Below are 23100 nucleotides of genomic sequence, written 5' to 3' on the forward strand. Positions count from 1 at the left end.
TAAGTATTTGTCTAAATTTGATTATGGGGCAGTTTACCTTCTTTTTTGTCGAGAGACCTTTTCCTTACGCCGCCATTCCCTTGATGACCCGGAAGTCCCCGCCCAAAATCTTATACAAAATTAATAAAATATAATTCAAAATGCACCTAAGGTTGCAGCAGAGGTAAACAGTAAACAGCTCACTGTGCTGGTGACAAGACCTGTCCAAATAACAGGCAAAGAAATCAAACACACATTTGAATTTCAGTTACAAGCTCAGAGCTTCTCTTCCAAAAGTTCTTTCTACATTCACATTCCATTTTCTGTGAATTTTCTAAGGCACAGATAAAGATGAAACACCCTTTTGCTCTGTATTAGAGTTAACGCCTCACACAACTGTTGTAGACCATCTCTATTTCCATCTCTCTCACATCAGAGAAGCCTTCCATTAAAAAAAACTAATGCAACTTACTACAAAAATGCATCCAGCAGACAATGGACACAATTAACTCCTGCATGGAAATTCGTCTTGGTCCCTCACTGCAAAATTGGTTTTCATTGAGATAAGCATAAACCCCACATTTTCACTTCAAATGTTTATTCAGTTAACACTGTACTATTTACTCGTTTTTGAAATTTGAAAGCCCCACAGAACATGATCTAAAGCTCCATTCTATACACATACAGGATCCCTCTCACAGCCAATGGAGTAGCATGCTGCAAATCAATGCACAGGACAGAAAACTTACACCAAGCCTGCACAAACCAACCAAAGGCAATGTGCCTGAGCTGAATTACCTCAACATTCCATCGTCATGCGTCGAGTTTGGAATTGGTGCAGATGGACTGACGGGCAAATCCACATCAGGCTGGCCAGGTTGAGCATACACTGGCTTTGGCTCTGCAGACACAGGTCAAGTTAATGCCATATGGAAAACCATTCTTTCAGCATAAATAACAGTCTCTCACTGTGTGCTTTAAACAACATTAAAGGTGAGCAACTAAAAAGTTCTGCAAATTTAGAAACATGCAGTGTATCTCTCAATATAAACCCAATGTCACTTTATAACAGCATTTGACTTAGTGACAGATACCAGAATTAACAGGTTAGATCAGAGATAAACAGTCCAGGCCCTTTGGTTCACTCATTTGCAATTAGTTATACCTACTGAACGCTAATGGAATCCATCCCAACCGAACACTCAAAAAATTATCACCTGCTTTCAAAGCAATCATAATTATGAGCAGACCTGGCAATGGAGGAGCTTGTTTCTCTGTCCTCTCTTCCACTGCAGTGACCGGCTCTTCAACAGCTTTAACTGCAAAAATCTCCTCTGTGCTTTTCACTGGTGTTGAAACTGCTCCTGGTTTGGGTCCTCTGCTCATATCATCTTCATGGGGCTTTTGACTAAGAAAATAAATACAGAATTTGCCATTTTGCTTCATTCAGCAGCAAAACCCTGCAATCACAAACCACATGCTTTCAGTCCTGACGAAGGGTCTTGGCCCGAAATGTCAACTGTACCTCTTCCTATAGATGCTGCCTGGCCGGCTGTGTTCACCAGCATTTTGTGTGTGTGTGTTGCTTGAATTTCCAGCACCTACAGATTTCCTCGTGTTTGTGTTCAGCAGGTCAGTGGACTACAGTCATAGGGTGAACCCTGTGAATTATTACAAACTGAACTTCCAAGCCTCATAACATTAACAGTCAACCTACTCTCAGCAAAGGCATATAGAATAAATTAGGCACACATAGAAGTATCTCACAGTGCAACACTTCAAGTATAGCCACTGCTCTAATTGACAGCAATGTGACAGGTGACCTATGTTCAAAAGGATCAGACAAAGTAGTGCTGAGGAATTTCACCAGATGCTGCTTAGATTACTTCAGTTCTGGGGGGAAATTGATAGGCTAGGCTTGTTTACCCTGGGGTGAAGGAGGCTGAGGGGTGATCAGAATTATATGAGAGATTGTGAGAGGCACGGATGGTCAATCACCCTCACCACGGTAGGGTATCAAACAAAGTTTTAAAGGAAATCTAAGGGAGTGATTGATATGTCGAACTTGCTGCCAGAGGTGGCAGCAAGTTACATTAAGATACATTAAAGCTGTCCAATCACGGCATTTAGACAGATACTGCAAAAGGCAAAGCAGAAAAAGATACAGACAGAATGTGGCTAATGGACCAAAAAATCATCAGGAAGCAGTGGTCAGAAGGATTCTCCAACTCATAGTTTGTAGTAACTGCAGGTCTTTGACTTCCAGCTACACAAAATAGTTCCTATTATACAGGACTTTTGAGGTAAGAACATATAATAGTACGTCACAGTACAGGCCCTTCGGCCGAAAATGTTGTGCCGACCTTTAAACCTACTCTAAATCAATCTAATCCTTCCCACCCACATAGCCCTCCATTTTTCAATCACCCGATGTCCCTACCTGAGATATCTCTTAAATGTCCCATCTACCGCCATCCCTGGCAACACATTCCATATACCCACTGTTCTTTGTGTGCACATCCAATCACATTAAAATATGTTAGCCACCTCCATCCTGGACAAAAAGACTCTGGCTGTCCACTCTATTGAAGTCTCTTCCGAGGTTTAAAAACCTCTACCAAGGTTTAAAAAAATTTCCTGCATTGTCATTTGCCAAGATACAAGATCAATTTAGCTTCATCAATGCAGTGTGCCAGGAAATTACTTGCCAAAAATACTTGGTGCTTTGAATCAGTTGCTTCTGAAAAGGGATTTTGTAGTGTAGCAAATCCAATAAGAACTACTCACCAAACTAACAATGCGGTGAAACATCAGAACTACATTGAGAAAGCCCTTTTCTCAAGCAGTCGCAGTGATCTGTCCTACCATAAGGCGGGGCTGCTTACTCAGAAAACACAATGTCCACAGGTCGAATTAAGAGGAACTTCACACAGATTTCCAACTTTGAAAAAGTAAATTGGATTTTAATTTCTAAAAGCAAACTGCTACTTTAATTTTCATCTTAAAGAAATAGTTTCTGTAAATGAGATAGGCATAGGGAGTTTTGTGACAATGACCTAGAGAATCAAACAGTTTCGGAATCTGATCACCAGGCAGGAAGGTGGATGCAGCAAATTGTGTGTAGTCAAGGGACAGGAAGCAGGCGCTATTAGCAGATACACTCCACCGTATGAAAACGGAGCTTATAATGATGCATTTTCAGCTGCCTGATCCAATTAGTTTTGATGGGAAATTACAGAAAATAATATTTAAACAGTCATCCACACTCAAACAAGTAAATTCAGACATCTCTGCAGCCTTAAAACTATAATAGAACTTTGGAAAGGGAGACTCAATACACACAAATCTGGCTATATCAACCATAAACCATAGCTGCTCAAATGGAACGGCAATAGCAGCAAAATGGATTCAGAAATAAATTGTCAGTTGCAACATGAGAGAGACATACTTGTTGAAAATTTACACAAATAACAAATACCCAGGAAACAACTCAATAAGCAGCAGCAGCTCAATCACATTTCTCTGCAGGCTTACATAATTTGACACCATTGGGTTATTTTAGCCTGGTTATTGTTAGATGTTGAGCATATCCATGTCCTACTTCTGAACTCTTAAATATTAAGCAGAGGAATACCAGTAGGTGTACACATCCACAAGACATTTCTATCTTGGACAAAAGAGAATGCTGCTGCTGGAATCTGGAGCTAAAAACAGCTGGAGAAACAGCATCTGAGGTTTCAAATTAAGACCAAGCCCTGATGCAGGGTCTCAGTCAGTCAGCGGTTTCTTTACCCTGCTGCTCGACACAGTTTCTCCACTGTTTAGTTTTCACACTTGTATCTTTCCTTGATGCAGAACGAATAGAAAATGGTATTCACCAACTTACAGTCCTGAAACAAGTAGATCTACATTCTTCAACCTCCTTTCAAACCATAGTCAGCTAATCTTTGTACACTGGTGTCACACTGTAACTGAGCCAAAAATAGAGCGTTTCCCAAGCTCTAAGTACAGAACTTACAGCCTAACAGACCCTGTCCTGAACAAAGGCAGGAAACTGAGGCACAAGATTTAAAACTTAACCTTTTCTATGCAGTTAGAAGCATGCATTCATGCATCAAGAAGTGAAAAATCTACAGGACTCGAAATGCAACAAGTGCTCTCTAGGCAACATGTCAGTCCTGTGGAGCACAACATATTAATGGAGAGTCAAAGAGGAAAACCACCATGTTAGCTGCTGAATTTTACAAACTGAAAATCAACACATTTTCCAGTAGAATTGAATTTAAGGAACTGAAGTGTGAGATGAAGGAAAAATGGAAACCAAACTTCCCACCGTCTCTGGAGGAGGCTGAGAAATTACATCCAGCTGATCCTTATCCACTGGCTCTCTACTAATCCAAACTTACTACAAAGAAAAATACTTGTCTACTCAAAATACACAAAAAAATTATATTGCCCTTCTGCATTTTGCTCCAAGGTATAACAATCTTAAGGTGGTTACCTTTTGTGCACTGTGGACTTTAGGCACATGTGGACCTCTGCATCACTGCATGATACAGTAGCTACAATGCAGTGAATAGGAAAGCTCTACAATGGGTAGTCAAAACTGCTCAGCATCACTGGCACCAATCTACCCAACAAAGACATATATACAGCAAGATGCCAGAGAAAGGCCAGTAACGTAATGAAGGATCCCACCAACCCTGCTCATGGTATGTTTGTCCCACATCCACCAGGAAGGCTGTGTAACATCCACACCAGGACCACCAGACTCAAAAACAGTTACTTTCCCCTAGCAGTTAGGCTGATCTACACCTTCAATCACTAACCAACCCTCCACACCCTCAACTACCACTACTTTATCATTTCCTGTCACCTTATGTACAGACACTTTTGAACCTCGAGTCACTTTATGATCATAAATTAAATGTATAAAACCTATCTTGTGTATTTATATAGTTCTTTTTATTATTATTGTGTTCTTTATCTTATTGTATTTTTTGTGCTACATCAGTTCTGGACAATCATTTTGTTCCCCTTACACCTGTGTGCTGGAAATGACATGAAACAATCTTGACCTTAAGCCATTGCCAAAGTTTCCCAGCACAAATATCTTAAGTGCCAGCCAGCTGATCCCAAATCCAAGAGAAAAAGCTGAGATGTTCTGTTGCCTATCTGCGCTAGCCAAACAATGATGAGGGCAATGCCAGTTCAGTGCTGTGATGCAAAGGATTATAGTGGCCGTTTCCAGACCAGATTGCACAAGCACAAAGGGCTTCAGCAACTTCTGCACTGAATTTTGTATGACTGAAAGTTGTCCTGTTAGTTAATTAAAGATCAACCCAAATGATTGACATCCCCATTGTACAAGAAGTTACACGACCTGATTATCCAAAAATAATGCAATCTACCAAGGCTACTAAAGACTCTGAGTTCAGTACAAATTTTGATAACACAAGCCCTCTAATGCTCCCCCCCCACCCACCCCGGTAAAGTTCATGGTCTACCTTCCATTGCTGATTGGCTGTGGAGAATGGTGCGATTGGTCAGACCAGTCTGACCGTTTATCAGGTGAGCGAGAACGGCTGCGCAGTTGTGGCCTCTCATTTGAAGGGTTAGAATGTTCGGACACCAGCGAATGGATTTCTGAAATATCTAAAAACAAGATTCACATGCTCTTGTGCTGTTCCTTTAAGCAAAACTCCACATGCAAACAAATGAACCTCCACTGACATACAACTAGTCTGCAGCCAGCACTGGATGGGTCAGTATCACATGTGCACCTAGGAATTACTCAGCTCCCTCAGTGAACCTATTTGACAGTGGGTGTGTCCATCCAAGGCTGGTTTATCACTTAAACTGACCAAGGTCTACAGCAGATTATGCATTGCCTGTTCTGTATCAATCTGAGAAACACATTATATTACTGCTCACTGTGTCACTTGCATTCCAAAGCCAGGAGCAAAAGGAATACCAGTCTGGTCCCTAAAAGATCATCCGTTCATATACTGACCATCTCTTTCAGAAGCATTTGCTGAAGGAATACTGTCGTCCAAATCAGGCACATTTAAGAGCGTGGCTCTCTCATCTCTCTGTACCACCATTTTAAGCTTGCCCTTTGATCTTTCGATTAGTTTCTTTGCATCTCCCAGTGACATGTTTTCTGTAACAGTGCCATTGATCTGTAATGGAACAAAGGAATCATGGTAATTCAGAGTTTGGAGACTAACCATAAATAGCACGGACCTTATCTAAAAGCAGCAGTTACAGGAAGACAATAGCATGCTCTATGACACACTGTTAAAATAATGTCTTTACAACTTAGTTCCTGAATTTGTATAGAAAGCATTCTACTGAAGGAGTAGAGCATTCTCCTTTATCGACACCAGCACAAAACTGTAATCACAATAATGCAACAAACTCGGCCCACAGCAGCTTTTTGGACGGAGTTAGAATTTTAAAATTTTGTTGAATTAATTTTAAGAACAAACCAAGACATTTTTATGTTACACCAAAAACAACAGACAAAATTCCCATCCAATGCAGAGTCACCAGACAGTGTGAAATCAAGACCTTATTCATTTGGGCATCTTTCACACAAGATTGGCAAGATGCTGTTGGTGAACCATGACAACATATTGTGGGCAGCTTACAAAACCTCTAAACTCTCAGTGAAATCTGAAGTCTGTAATTTCCCTTTAAGTACATTTTAACCATCTTAGTGAACTAGTGATTTCACAATCTTCTGCAGGACTCATCAGACTTAACTCTCAGGCATGCTTTGAGTGGATGAAGGTATATCGCCTCAGCTGAAAAAGAGGCTGGAGAGGAGGACTCCAAGCCAGGCTGAAATAAAGGGGCAATAAACTTCCTCTACCCGACTTCCAGGTCATCAAGGGAATGGCGGCATAAGGAAAGGGTCTCTCGACAAAAAAGAAGGTAAACTGCCCCAAAATCGAATTTAGACAAATACTTAATATTGCATAACCATGTTAATAAAAGGGGCAAGGATGATGTCTAAGAACAAGATTAAAAAGTCCACTCCGAAGGCTGATAAACACAAAGAGACGCAGCAAGGCAACGGGCCTAGCTCCCCCATGGCAAGCCAGGACGGAGAGAATGAGAGGGAATCGGTGACTCTGTCTTTGATTCTCGGAGGGATTTGCGAGTTCCGACAAGATAACAGCAAACAGCTGGAAGATATTAAAGGAGAAATAGTAAAAACTAACTCGCGGATAGATGAAGCCGAAGCGAGGATTGTTGGAATTGAAGAGAAGCTACAAAACGCAGAGGAAGTGATAGCAGAAATGCTGAAGCTACAAGACCAGCTCCAGTGGAAACTAATAGATCAAGAAAGCCGCTCAAGAAGGGAAAATGTGAGGATCTACGGAGTTCCCGAAGGAACCGAAGGTAAACCCGGGTTGATGATTCCCTTCGTGGAGAAGCTGCTTAGAGAGAACCTTGATATACTGGCCGCAAAAGACCTACAGATAGAAAGGGCTCACCGCGCGTTGGCACCACAGCCTCCGGCAGGCGCCCAGCCCAGATCGATTCTGGTCAGATTTCTCAGTTACAGAACGAAGGAAGAGGTGCTTAAACAGGCATGGCAAAAGAAAGGTTTCATGTGGAACAACTGTAAAATCAGTTTAGACCACGACTACGCACCGGGGATTCTTGCCAGACAGAAGGAATATACGGAAACACGGAGAGTCCTGAAGGAAAACAACATCAGATTCCAGACCCTGTATCCAGCTCGGCTGAGAGTCTTTTACGACGAAGGGACAAAAACTTATGCTACGGTGGAGGAGGCAACGTTGGACCTAGCGGACCGGGGACTACCTATTAAAGTTATCACCCAACCAGAGTCGATACTGGAGAGGATTCGGCAGAAGTCGTGGCAGTTAGTGGGGCGAGGACGCTCCACACGAACCAGAGTGTCAAGCTACAAGGAAAAGCTGCAAATATTCAGACGCGAATGTACAGCGAACACAGATTAATTAAGAGAAATGACTGAAAAGAGCAATTCGGACTTAAAGGTAAAATGAAAGCTGGTATCTGAAAATAAACTAGACGGAATAACTTGAATGATAGCAATATGGTCGAGACATAAATAGGAGAAAATTCTCTATGATTATTCAAACTGCTGAGGGCCCTCTAACACAGGGTGAAGATAGAGGTTATCCCTCTGAACTGAGGCGGGTCGGTGCTCAGGCCTCACTGTGGGAAGTCGGAAAAAATGTTCAAATGTTATACGTTCAAAAATGTCTAGGGTGTGGTTATATGTCTTGGTTTACTGTTGAGAAGGGATTGCTTACTGTTTGGTAAGAAAAGGAGAGTTTTTTTCTACTAGAGAAAAATGCAAACTGAATTGGTAAAAATAATTTCCTATAATGTTAATGGGGTTTTGAATCCAATTAAAAGAAATAAGATTATGTCTAAATTGAAAAAAGAGAGGGCACAAATAGCTTTCCTCCAGGAAACACATATGAGCCAATCTGAACATGGAAAATTAAAAAGAATGGGCTTTAAGCATGTATTTTATTCATCATATAAATTGAATCACAAAAGAGGGGTAGCTACTTTAGTATCAAGTACTCTTAATTATGAACATATTTCAGAGACTAAAGACAAAGATGGACGGTTTGTAAAAATTACAGGAAGAATAGAAGGTACAGAAATAACACTGCTGAATGTTTATGCTCCTCCAGGTTGTGAATGGTCATATTTTTGACCTAACGGTCAGTTCTCAAGGGGTAGTAATTTGTGGAGGGGATTTTAATATTAGATTAAATACTATATTAGATTCTTCAAGAATAGTTACTCAGAATAAACCTCTGACTCGGAAAATGAATTTATTGATGGAGGAGTTGGGAATTATAGATGTGTGGAGGGAATTACACCCCACTAGTAAAGATTATACACATTACTCTTTCCCTCATTCAGCCTATTCAAGGATAGACTATTTCTTTATCTTTAATACAGATAGACTCAGGATAAAAAACAGTAATATTGCAACAATTGATCTGTCGGATCATAGCCCAGTCTCTATGTCTCTAATACTGGAAAGGAAAATGAGGAAAACACTATGGCGGCTAAACTCACATATACTCAATAACCCGAAAGTAATGGAGAGATTAAGGGGAGAAATCAAAGAATATCTAGACCTTAATGACACGGGAGAAACATCACCAGTGATCTTATGGGATACATTGAAAGCTGTACTGAGAGGGAAAATTATTTCCATTACCACTCACATGAAAAAAATCAATGCACAAAAATTAGCAGACCTTCAAGGAAAATTAAAACAACTTCAAGTTGTAGATAGCAACAAAAGTAATTCAAATCTAAAACAGGAAATTAGGAAATTGCAAAGTGAAATTGACGATATTTATACACTGGAAACTCAAAGAAATTTTCTTTACCTGAGACAAAAGAATTATGAAGTAGGAGGTAAATCAGCTAGATTATTAGCATATAAATTACAAAAACAACAAGCAGACAATACAATTCATAAAATAAAGAATCCAAAGACAAAGCTTGTGGAGAATACAACAGGGAAAATTCAAGAGTTTTGAAACATATTATCGAGAGCGGTACTCCCAACCCCGGGCCCCCAGTGAGCCCTATATAGACAGTTTATTGAATTCTTTACATCTACCTAAACTTATAGATTTTCAAAATGAAAGTTTATTAGAACCAGTAACTGCCAAAGAACTGAACATGGCCATCTCTAGGTTAAAGGCTGGAAAGTCCCCGGGTTCTGATGGGTTTACCTCAGAGTGGTACAAGTCCCTGAAGACACAGTTAGCCCCATTACTACTTAACACCTTTAATTGGATCTTGCAGAGAGGAGAAACTCCACCTTCCTGGAGAGAAGCAATTATTTCAGTTATTCCTGAAGAGGGTAAAGATAAACTAGAATGTGGCAATTATCGGCCAATTAGTGTTCTTAATTTAGATTACTAACTATTTACATCTATATTAGCGCGCAGGTTGGAAAAGCTTTTACCTGGCCTAATCCATTTAGACCAGACTGGATTTATTCAACAAAGACAAACACAGGACAACATAAGGAGAACTCTACACATATTAGAACAGGTTAATAAGAACGAGACAGAGACAATGGTAGTAGGATTAGATGCTGAGAAAGCTTTTGATTCGGTTAGTTGGGCATTCCTATGCAGAGTGTTAGGAAGATTCGGCTTTCAAGAAAAGTTTATTAAAGTAATTCAGACTCTATATGACAGCCCTACAGCCCGAATTAAGATAAATGGGGACCTCTCTAACTCTTTCATCTTAGAGAGAGGCACTAGACAGGGATGCCCAATTTCTCCTCTCCTTTTTGCGCTATATATTGAACCGCTTGCCCAACTAATAAGACAGAGCGAAATCGTAAAAGGTATCAAGGTGGCAGGAACAGAAAGTGGCGTTAGTCGCAGATGATGTTTTGGTCTATCTGAGTGAACCAGAAAAATCATTTATAGGATTGTTTACACTGTTGGATGACTTTGGGAAAATATCAGGTTATCAGGTTATCAGGTAAAGAAAACACAGGTTATGTCCCTAAATTATACACCATCCAAAAAATTGCAGGATACATACGATCTTAAGTGGGAAGCTAAATCATTAAAATATTTAGGAATAACCCTGCCGAAGGATCTTTCAATGCTGTCACAGGTAAATTATGGGCCATTAATCTCAGAGATAAAAGCAGATATGCATAGATGGAATCTTATCCCCTTTTTAAGTTTAAATTCAAGGATAAATACTATAAAAATGAATATTCTTCCTCGGTTACTGCATCTTTTCCGTACTTTACCTGTGGAGGTGGATGATAATCAATTCAGGGAATGGGACAAATGGATTTCCCGCTTCATTTGGCAAGGAAAGAAACCTAGAATTCGATATAACACCTTACAGTTAGGGAAGGGAGGAGGAGGTATGGTTCTACCTTGCTTGAGAAATTATTTTTATGCCTCACAGATAACCCCTCTATTATATTGGTGTAATAGGGAATATAAGGCTAGATGGAAGGAAATAGAATTTGGATTAGTTGACAGTTTTCCTCTACAGGCCTCAACAGCTGACAAAGGATTGATGGCCCAATTGGAAAAATTTAAAAACAGCTGGATAAATCTTACATTAAAAGTATGGCAGAAGGTGATTAATTCGTGTGGAATTAATAACATGTTAAAACTCTTCAGATGGTGTGCATATGATACCGAATTCCTTCCCAACAGAGGAGATAAAAGATTTAAATTATGGATAAAGAAAGGTTTTACAACCTACCTCTCATTTATAGATAAAAGAGTATTACAAAGATTCCAAATCCTGCAGGACAAACATGGCCTAGAACACAATGACTTTTTTAGGTACCTTCAAGTACGAAACTATGTTAACCAAAGTTGTAGATATACAGACCTATCAACAGTAGAATTAGAATTTTTCAAGATCCTGAATTCGGCTTGCAGTTCAATACCTAGTAAATCAGTTTCTCAATTATATAATGCACTCTCCCATGCTAAAAATGTAAACACATTGTATATTAAAGAGAAGTGGGAGAAAGAAGCGGGGTTGGTACTTTCAGAGGAGGCATGGGGGAAAATCTGCAGCTTTCAATGGTCCTCGACTAATTCTTTGACTTGGAGAGAACACTGTTGGAAAAATATTATAAGATACTTCAAGACCCCATATCAGGAAAAATATAGAGATACAAACGTGATGTGTTGGAGAAGGTGCGGCTCCAAGGAGGCAAATCATTTTCATATTTTCTGGGATTGCCCTAAATTAAGTATATATTGGGAAAGTATTCATAGAACATTAGTTAAGATACTTAGGTCCCAGATACCTCTGAACTTTGAGACGCTCTATTTGGGGCATGTATTGTTTCTTGAACAGAAGGAAGATATAAAGTTGCTGCAGGCCCTCTTAGCGGCAAGTAAGAAATCAATCACTGGAAAATGGCTAAATCCAATACCACCTACATTAGAAGATTGGTACGAAATTATCTTGGAAATATTTAAAATGGAAAAGTTGACTTACTCCCTGAGAATTCAAAAAGAAAAATTTTATCAAATCTGGAATAAATGGATTGAATATATAACCCCAATGCGAGCAGACTTTAGATGACTCTCCTAATGATTTATACTGCTCTTCTCATCAACACAGTAATATTGCTAATGTAAGCACCCCTAGTCTAAATGTTTACTGTTTTCGTTTTCTTTTGGAAAATAGAGAATTAATACGTATAGGAAAAGATTTGGGAAAGGGATAAAAAATGATAAAATTAAGTAAATAAGTACATAGGGATTGGATAATTATGTCTGGGGGCAGGAGCAAGCATGAACAAGTTAGGATATAAACACCTACAATGGTTGTTACATAGGCTTACATACAACATTTTGGACCAGAAGAAATGGTCCAGAAGAGATTTATGGAAACTATTGTTACTATGTTTCTTAACAATTAATACCATTACTTAGCCTAATAGATTAGAATTACCACTGTACATAATTATCTATTTAAGTGTCTAATTTCCTTTTATATCATCTCAATGTGTACTTAAGAATGTATAAATAATTATAGTTTTATACATATAAAAAAAACTGGAAAAGGTTATAAGTGTGGAAAAAGTACATGATACTTGTGAATTCCTCATCCAAATAAAAATAAAATTTAAAAAAAAAACTTCCTCTACCCAGCATCTTGAAAGCAAATGCACAGTTGCTGGAGAACAAGATTGATGACCTAAGGGCAAGATTGCCATATCAGAGGGAAATGAGAGTTTGCTGGGTTCTCTGTATCATGGAGACATGGCTTACTCTGGACATGTTGGATACGTCAATAAGACCCTAGGGCTTCTCAATATACAGGATGGACCAGACTGCTGACTCAGAGAGGGTAAAAGGTGGGGTCTGTGTTTCACGATAAACTCTGTGTGATGCTCAGATCAGCAGTCTTGTCACACTCTTGTTCTCCCAACCTGGAACATCTAATGATTAAGTACCTACCATTCTACTTAACAAGAGAGTTCTCTTCCATGATCCTTCCTGTGGTTTACATACCACCAAAAGCAGGCACTCGAGGTATTGAGTACAGTGATCACTAAACAAGAAATAACTTCCCTAACACCTTCCAAATCATTGTCAGGGATTTCAATCAGGCTTGTTTGTAGAAACCTCTGCCCAGTTACTCTCAACATATCACCTGCTACACCAGGGACACACTTGACCACTGCTGCACTATGATTAAGAACGTCTACTGTTCCATGCCTGCAATCTGAGCATTTGGCTATTCTCCTACCTGCATACAGGCAGAAGCGTGACTATAGGATTGCTTAAGTGGGTAGACTGGGCAGTGTTCCAGGACTCAAAGGATCTGAATGAATACACCACAGTTGATTTTATAAAAACATTTATAGACAAATGTGTCCCCACAGAATCATTCAGAAACTGCCCCAGCCAGAAGCAATAGTTGAGCTATAAGATCAGCAATCTACTGAGGGCCACATCAGTGGCATTCAGGTCTGATGACCAAGTAAAATACAAGAGGTCATCTCGTGTGTTAACTGGCAATTCTGGACCAAACTTGAATCAGTGATGATTCTCAAGAGTTGTGGCAGGGCTTGAATGCTAAGTGAAACCAAGCAACATAGATGACAACAAGGTTTCACTCCCAGATGAACTCAATATTTTCTATGCACGCTTTGACCATCATAACATTGAGGCATCTTCACGATACTCCACAGCCCCTAATAACCCTGTGATTTCAATCTCAATCTCTGAGGCTAACGTGAGAGCATCCTTTATGAGGGTGAACCCATTCAAAGCATCTGGCCCAGACAGGGTACCTGACTGAGTACTAAAGACCTGTGCTGATCAACTGGCTGCAGAGCTCACCAATATCTTTAACCTCTCACTTCAGCAGTCTGAATCAAGTAGGCTTATTTTATACCAGTGCCTTAGAACATGGTAACCTACCTCAATGGCCATTATTCAGTAGCACTTGTATCCACTGTGATAAAGTGCTTTGAGAGGTCAACTCCTGCCTGAGAAGCAACTCGGATCCCCTCCACTTTGCCGACTGTCACAACAGATCAATAGCAGATACCATTTCATTGGCTCCTCACTCAACCCTGGAACATTTCAATAGCGAAGGTGCATACATCAGGATGCTCTTCATTGGACTACAGCTCAGCATTCAATTCCATCATCTCCTCAAAACTAATCAATAAGCTTCAAGCCCTTGGCTTCAATACCTCCTTATGCAACTGGAACCTCGATTTCCTCACTTGCAGACCCGTCAGTTTGAATTGGCAACAGCTCCTCCACAATTTCCATCAGTACATGTGCACCACGAGGCTCTGTGCTCAGCTCCCTGCTCTACTCACTTTATATTTATGACTGTGAAGCTAAGCACAGATCCAATACCATATTTACATTTGTTGACAGCACCACTGTTGTTAGCTGAATCAAAGGTGCTGATTGGAGATCAGAGGGAGATTGAAAATCTGGTTTGGTGGTGTCACAACAACTTCTTACTTGATGTCAGTAAACCAAGCAGCTGATTATTGACTTCAGGACGAGGAAATTGGAGAACCATGAGCCAGTTCTTATCGGGGATCAGAGATGGAGAGGGTCAGCAGCTTTAAATTCCTCAGTGCTATCATTTCAGAGGATCGGTCTTGGGCCCAGCATGTTAATGCCTTTACAAAAAAAGCATGGCAGCACCTCTATTTTCTTATAAGTTAGCAAAGATTCAGCATACCATCTAAACTTCCATAGATGTGTGGTGCAGAGAATATTGACTGGTTGCATCACAGCCTAGTATAGAAACACCAATGCTCTTGTACAGAAAAGCCTGCAAAAAGTAGCAGATACGACCCAGACCATCTCGGGTAAAGCCCTGCCCATCATTGAGAACATCTACATGGAGCACCGTCGCAGAAAAGCATCAAGGACCCCCACCATCCAGGCTGTGCTGTCTTCCTGCTGCTGCCATAGGGAGGTGGTACAGGAGTGACACCACCAGGTGAGGAACAGTTATTACTCCTCAACCACCAGGTTCCTGAACCAAAGGGAATAACTTCACTTGCCCCCTCACTGAATTGTTCCCAAAACCCATGGATTCACTTTCAAAGATTCCTCATTGCATGTTCTTGATATTTATTGCTTATTCATTTATTATTTATTTTCTTTTTGTTTACACAGTTTGTTGTCTTTTGCACATTGTATTATGTTACACTGATTGTGAATGCTCACAAGAAAATGAATCCATAATTATGAAAAATATATGACATATATGTACTTTGATAATAAATTTACTTTCAACTTTGAGATTGTGGTAGCAGACATTTTTGCATACAATAACCTGGTTCTGTTGTAAACATGCACGATTGCATCTATTGAATTGATGATAGACATCAGCAGCATTTCTTCATTCCTTAAAATAGAATAGTCATGTGCATTCTCTGGAATTCAGACCTGAGTTGGATCAGTGAACAAAGTCCAATGCAGAAGTTAGACACAGATCTCATCCATCACAATCACTGGATGCCTCCTGCCCATCAGCAGGTTAGAGCCACCAGAGGTGGCAATGCAGTTGTTACTGTAACCTTGGATGCAGTCCAAAGGAGACTTATATGGCATAACAGCACTGCCCTAACAAGAAGCTACACATTTTGGGCCTGTATTCCTCAGAGGTTGGAAGAATAAGAGGTAAATTGATGCAAACATACAAAGTCCTGAAGGGGCTTAGCAATGTAGATGTCGCAATATTTTCACCAGCTGGAGAGTAGAAAGAAAAGGACATAGCTACAAACTAAAGGGTTGATGATGTAAGATAGCAGTGTGCAGAAATCACTCTCAGGGTAGAGATTCTCTGCCCCAGAGGGTGGTGTAGGCCATATTACTAGAAACGTTTAAGGTGCAGACAGATATTTGAAAGATCAAATATTGAGGATTATGGGAACGGGCAAAGGATGCCTATATAGATCAGCCTTCATCATGTCAAACGATGAGGCAGACTTGAAGAACCAATAGATCTACTTATCTAGAAGCATCAACCATATGAGGCCTCAACACTGAGTCCAGACTCCAGGAAACCACATGACATCTGATCAGATATGGCCAAGGAAGCAGTCTCCTGATGTACCATCCTCCATCAACTGAGGCAGAGTAGCAAGGGCGCAGAACTTGTTCTGTGTAGAGTCTTTCAGGATTCAAGTAAATTTATTATTAAGAAATGTACAAGTTATACAACCTTGAGATTTGCTTGCTCACAGGTAGCCACAAAGCAAGAAACCTGAAAGAACCCAATTTAAAAAAAATAACAAAGAGACCAACACTCAATGCACAACAGAAAAAAATTAAAATCACACCAACAATGAACAACAGGCTTCCAACCCAACACACACAACACGCTGGAGGAACTCAGCAGGTCGGGCAGCATCCGTGGAAACAATCAGTCAACGTTTCGGACTGAGACCCTTCATCAGGACTGAAGAGGGAGGGGGCAGAGGCCGTATAAAGAAGGCGGGGGGAGGGTGGGAAGGAGAAGGCTGGTAGGTTCAGTTGAAAAACCAGTAAGGGGAAAGATAAAGGGGTGGGAGAGGGAAAGCAGAGAGGGGTAGGCAAGAAAGGTGAAGGAGGAATAGGGGAAAGCACAATGGGTAGTAGAAGGAGGCAGAACCATGAGGGAGGTGATAGGCAGCTGGGGGAGGGAGCAGAGTGAAACTGGGATGTGGGAAGGGTGGGGGAAGGAATTACCGGAAGTCGGAGAAGTCTATGTTTATACCAAGGGGCTGGAGACTACCCAGACGGTATATGAAGTGTTGCTCCTCCGACCTGAGTTTGGCTTCATTATGGCAGTAGAGGAGGCCAAGTATGGATATATCCGAATGGGAATGAGAAGCAGAGTTGAAGTGGGTGGCCCAAAACATTGACTGTTCGTTTCCACGGATGCTGCCCGACCTGCTGAGTTCCTCCAGTGTGTTGTGTGTGTTGCTTCGACCCTAGCATCTACAGAGTATTTTGTTTTTAGCCTTCCAAACCAAAATTGAGACCTCAGATCCGAACTCCGGAGCAGGCCCAAAGTCACGTTTATCAGTTCATCATATTAGCAGTGACAGAGCACAGCAGCCGGGCAGTCTGCATGGCCTCCGCAGCATGGAAATGACCATCACGGAGAATGAGATAAATCGGATTATACCCCAGATCCTGACATCCTGTCTTTACAGTCTATTTGGGCCGGTGTTTAAATTGATCAAACAATGGAACAACGAAAGGCTCTGGCGTTCCAAAGAACAGAGTGAACATTGTGGAGAGTGAGCGAAATCAGCTCCCACCTCCCATCTGTTTAAATTTTCTCAACACGTGTCATACCTCTCACTAGGACACAGGCATTGCTGCTGTGAAAGGCTCTGGGCCGAGACTATGCCACCCAGTGACTCACTCCAGGCCCATATTTTGCCACCCAGCGAATCTCTTTGGGCCCAGATTTTGTTGCCCAGCCCGAAGCCACCCTTAAGCTCTTCAGATCAGCTTGGCACACTAAGTGATCCAACCTTGCACCCAGATCAGTTGAATGAGCATTGGAACTCTCTGCTCAGGCCCCAACTTCTCCTTTTAATGCCCAGAGCGATCCAACCTCATTTCTGGGCCAGCTGTAAGGATATTGGAACTTCATCTCCAATGATTACCACCTATCACCAAGAGTGGTTTGACACTACATCATTTACCAAACCAGCCAGATTGTGAAGGACAAAGCTGCTGCACTGGGTGTGCAGAAGTTCAAGACTGAAACAATACCTCATCTGGTCTTCACCAATCTGCCGACGGCAGATCAAACTGTTCACATAACCATTGTTAGAAGATACTGCTGTGGAGAGCAAGTCCTGCTTTAACACCAAAGGCACCCTGGACATCATGTTGTGTAGCACTGTGGGTGTATCCAGACCTCAAGGACTGCAGTAGTGCAAGGCTGCACCTCAACACCACTTTGTCCAGAGCAATTAGGGATGGGCAATTAAATGTTGGCTCAGCCTGCAATGTCTGCATTCCACAATGAATTTTAAAAGATACAATTGTGCTCAAAGGGATAGATTGACTGTGTGTGGATAAACAGTATTAATCATTCTTTACAGAACCACTCCACCATGGCAATTCATAGTAGGTTTGTTCAAAATGGAACAGAGAAAGTGATGAGAGAGAAAACCTTGAGAGACAAGTTCAAGCTTTTAAGATGGAAACTGAGTAACCGACCTTCAACACTACATCTCCTTCATGGATGTTACCGTCCTTGGCTGCCAGCCCTTCCGAAGAGATCTCTTTCACAAAAATGTGACTTGCCAATCGGAGACCATATTCTGAGAGGGGAAAGAAAATCATTGATATTAACTCTAAAAACAATGGTGTTATTCATGTCATTCCATAGAACGTGCACAGTTTAAAAGGGGGAAAATTTTAACTCCTTCGGAGGGAAAAAAAAATCAAACAGCACCAAAATCCAATTTAAGCAAGAACTTATTACCACAAATTTCTAGCATCTGTTCCAATTAAGCTAACTTTTCAGAAGACTGCTTCCACATTGATTCCTGCTGCTTGTTTTCTAAGTGGGTGATTAGGTGCTGGTAGAGTGCTGTAAACTTGTTGAGGAAATAACTGTAGAACATAGGTCCACCCCAGTTCAAGCCTGTATATACAAAAGTGCATTAAAATAGGTGGAAGGAATGAGGATGAATTCGCAGGCTGCTGTGAGGTTATAGGCATCCTCTGCATCCAAGGCAAATTACAAACAGACCTTAAACTTCAACAATGAGTTTGTTCCAGATGAGAAGTTAAGCACAAACATCTGACCCATAGGGCACCCTGACTCCCAACTAAATTATCCAACTGACATCCCAGGGTGCTGGACTAACAGTTGAGGACCAAGTTCAATTTTCGCCATAGAAACTGTGGTATTAAAAGTCAGTTTAATAACCTTGAATTTGGAAAATAAAAACATCAACATTTCATCTGAGGAACAATGACATCATATGTGTCTCCAGCAATGACAATACTGGAACTGTAGGTCATCAACTGCAACTCACACTCCACTGGAAAGACCAGAGGATTCAGACAGCTACTGTTTTGAATACAGTTTTAAACCAACTGTTTCAATTTAAATGCAATAGATTTTGGTAGACAAATAAATTGCTAATATGGAATACAATCTGTAAAACTAGGCATGATGGTTAACGTGATGTTATTACAGCTCAGGTGTTCCAGAGTTTGGAATTTAATTTTGGCATGCTCTGTAAGGGGTTTCTATGTCCTCCGCACGGAATGTGTGGGCTTTCTCCATATCCTCTGTTCCATCCCACAGTCCAAAGGTGGACCAGGTATATTAAATGGTCATTGTAAATTATTCTGTGATTACATTAAGGTTAATCAGGTTTGTTGGAGGTTGCCAGGGCAGCATGGCTCATAGGTCCATCAAGGTCTGCTCCACGTATCAGAAAATGAAGAAAAATTTACCATGTCAGTTTACTAAATGAACTAACAGATCCTGGAGACAGCAATGTGGAACAAAATATACAAGCAGAAACAGTGTGGTACGCCCACCAAATATCAGATGTAATTTTATCTATATAATGGCCCAACACTTCAAATGTTTTACAAATAGATTCAAGCTCATGTTCCAGTCTGTTAAGAACTGAAACAGTTACCAACGTCAGAATTATCTACACACGCCTGTGTGCTGACTGAATCCTACATAAGATCCTTCAAGCTGCTTGATGTCAATATGAGGAGAGCGGTGCAGTTGTAATTTTCCCAATGAACACACCTTCACTCTTCCTTGACTTTACCAATGTCACTTTTATAGGTTTTGGAGGGAGGTTTGATGAAACTGATCTTCGCTCCGATCTTGGTGACAAGCTTCTCTCTCTATCATCATGCCTCCCAACAATCCTCTCACTTCTCCTCCCGCCATAAGGACTCAGCCCACTTCGTCCACTTTTACGATCATAAACCTCTTCTTCATAACTATCGTCTTCAGGTTCCGAGATGGGTTGTCGATCTGGCTCTGCTCTTGTCACTGGCATTTGAATTTTCCTTTTTCTCCTGATTGTCTGGAGGAATTAAACAAAAACAAGTTGTCAGAGCTTCATCATTAATTTACTTTTTTAAAATTGACTTCTTTTGAAATTCCAATAGCCTTTGTTCCAGGTCAGTAAATTGTGTTAAACCCCACTCCAGAGACAGAGCACACAACCCAAGCTTTCACTCTGGTGTATTCATACAGTGCAGCATTGTCAAAAATACAAATTTCATTCATAGCATTAAACCAAAGCCCATCTGCCTTCTCTTGTAGGTACAGGAGATGACAATTCATTTTTCAAAGAGCAGAAAGCTCACTCTTGTCCTCATCAACATGTCCCTCTCAATCTCCACTACAGTCTTGCTTTGTTGTAATAGTGATCACTTCGAACTATTTCATTGCCTGTCAAGTGTTTTATCAAGTTCTTGATTAACTTTATGAAAATTCTCATCTCAAAAGAACCAGGCTAGCACCGTATTTGAATTGAAATGAGTTTTTTTCCCCTGGGATGCAGAGTACAGGGGAGCGGAGGGAATATTCATGACATTCCTGGTGTGGCTTCGCTATGCATTTGGTCAATTTTCAGGCATCCTGTGTCAGAACTGTGGTCAAACACAAGGGTAAAGCTGATGTTGCACCTTTGCAAGCCAGATCATCAACAACACACACAAAATGCTGGAGGAACTCATCAGGCCAGACAGGCCTTTTCCATAGAAGCTGCCTGGCCTGCTGAGTTCCTCCAGCATTTTGTGTGTGTTGTTTGGATTTCCAGCATCTACAGGATATGCTCTTGTGCGGACAACACAGGGCAAAAAGAACAGTGGGATGACACATGAAAAGAGCATCAGATAGATGAAGGGCACCAGTCTGATGGGAGATAGAGCAGTAACGAAGGGATCTTGAAAAGTAACGCTCATCACCACTAAAATTTGTGGTAAAGCCAGCAAGACAATTGAGGGAAAAAAAGCAAGTTTACTGACAACACCATTGTCGTAGGCTTAATCAAAGGTGGTGAGGAGGGAGATTGAAAATCTGGCTGAATGGTGCCACAACAACAACCTCTCACACAATGTCAGCAAGACCAAGGAGATGATTTTTACTCCAGGAGGAGGAAACTGAAGGAACATGAAGGTCCTTATCAGGAGATCAGAGATGGAGAATCAGCAACTTTGAATTCCTTGATGTTATCATTTCATAAGACCTGTCCTGGGTCCAGCACATAAGTGTAATTACAAAGAAAGCACAGCAATGCTTCTATTTCCTTTAGACCTTGCAAAGGTTTGGCACGACATCTATAACTTTGACAAGCATCTATAGATAGGTGGTAGGGTGGAGATGCTCCTCTACCACAGGAGGTGTAAGGCTCTCCTTCCCTACACAAGCCTGTAGATCACCCTTGGGCAAAGTGTCGCACCTGCTTAGCCTCACCACCCCTCCCCCCCTTCCCGATCAGTGTCACCTGAAACCATGGAGCAGGTGGTGGATGGTCATATGAGCAGCTGATGCATATCAGAAGCCAGGCAGACAATGTTGATCAAGATGACCACAGACGCCAAGCAGACAAGTATTGTTAATAGCTGAGCTCGCCACCTTGTAAAAACACTGCCCAGAAGAAGGCAATGGCAAGCCACTTCCACAGCAAAGAACAATCATAGTCAAGACACGATCGCCAACATTATACGACACGGCACATAAAGAACCAACTATAGATGTATCGTGACTGACTGCATCACACCCTGTTACAGAAACGCTAATACTCTTGAAAGGAAATTCCTGCAAAAAGTAACGTATACAGCCCAGTCCGTCATGGGGAAGCCCTTCCCTCCATTGAGCACATCAGCATAGAGCACTGTCACAGGAAAGCAGCATCTATCATCAGGGAACCCCCACCCAGGGCATGCTGTCTTCTCACTGCTGCCATCAGGAAGGTGGTGCAGCAGCCTTATAACTCACCCCACCAGATTCAGGAACAGTTATCACCCTTCAACCATCAGACTCTTGAACCAGAGGGGATAACTTCAATTCAGCTTCACTAGCCTCATCATATTGAACTGTTCCCACAACCTCACTTTTGTGAACTCTTCATCTCATGTTCTCAATACTTATTGCTTCTTTCTTTCTTTCTTTTTGTATTTGCACAGTTTGGCTGTCTTTTGCACATTGGTTGTCCCCCCATGTTGGTGTGGTCTGTAATTGATTGTATTATGGCCATTGGGTTTATTGTTAACTCCCACAAGAAAAATGAATCTCAGGATTCTATATGGTAACATAAATGTACTTTGATAATAAAGTTACTTTGAAGTTTGAACTACAAGGATGAGATCAGAAATGCAAGGGTTTCTATATAAGGCAACCTTAAATAGACTTGGGCGGTTGAGTCAAATGGAATGTTTCTAATTACACAGTCAGAGACATATAGCATGGAAAAAGGCCCTTCGTCCCAAGTGGTCTATGCTGATCAAGATCAAGATGCCCCAACCCAGTGTCTTATTTGGCCCATTACCTTCAAAGCCTTTTCCATCCATGTAACTCCATCAACTGTCTTTTAAAAGTTGTTATTGCATCTGCCTCAACCACTTTCTCTTAGTAGCTCATTCCACATACATAAAATCTTTGTGTAAAAAAAATGCCGTTCCTATTAAATATTTCCTCAATGCTGCATTCATCAAATCTGTATCTCTCATGATTTTATACATCTCTGTAAGATCACCTCTCAGTCTCCTACACTTCAAGAAATAAAGTCCAACCTCTACCAGGACTCAGCTCCAAGTCCCAATGGCATAGAAAAGTACAGCAGAGAAACAGGCTCTTCAGCTCATCTGGTGCATGTCGAACCATTTAAGCTGCCAAGCCACATCGACCTGCATCCGGACCTTAGCCCTCCATACCCTTGATATCCATGTACCTCTCCAAAATTCTCAAATGTTGAAATCGAGCTTGCATGCACCACTTGTGCTGACAGCTCGTTCTACACTCTCACCATTGTATGAGTAAGTTTCCTCTCATGGTCCCCTTAAACATTTCACCTTTCACTCTTAACCC

At 41.1% G+C, this 23100-nt stretch overlaps 1 protein-coding gene across 5 annotated transcripts in view; it reads right to left on the minus strand.

Moving 5' to 3' along the window:
- tjp1a (tight junction protein 1a) overlaps positions 1-23100 on the minus strand; it is a 203865-nt gene that overhangs the window by 61592 nt on the left and 119173 nt on the right. For all 5 annotated transcript variants that reach the window (XM_072282091.1, XM_072282094.1, XM_072282092.1 and 2 more), the window contains exons 5-10: positions 19804-20089; positions 18240-18343; positions 5993-6161; positions 5487-5634; positions 1230-1387; positions 778-880 (exon numbers count right to left, since the gene is read on the minus strand). In XM_072282091.1, the coding sequence (XP_072138192.1) occupies positions 778-880; positions 1230-1387; positions 5487-5634; positions 5993-6161; positions 18240-18343; positions 19804-20089 (968 nt within the window). The remainder of the gene's footprint in view (positions 1-777; positions 881-1229; positions 1388-5486; positions 5635-5992; positions 6162-18239; positions 18344-19803; positions 20090-23100) is intronic.

Source organism: Mobula birostris, chromosome 18, assembly GCF_030028105.1.
Source record: "Mobula birostris isolate sMobBir1 chromosome 18, sMobBir1.hap1, whole genome shotgun sequence".
In the NCBI taxonomy this organism is placed as follows: domain Eukaryota; kingdom Metazoa; phylum Chordata; class Chondrichthyes; order Myliobatiformes; family Myliobatidae; genus Mobula; species Mobula birostris.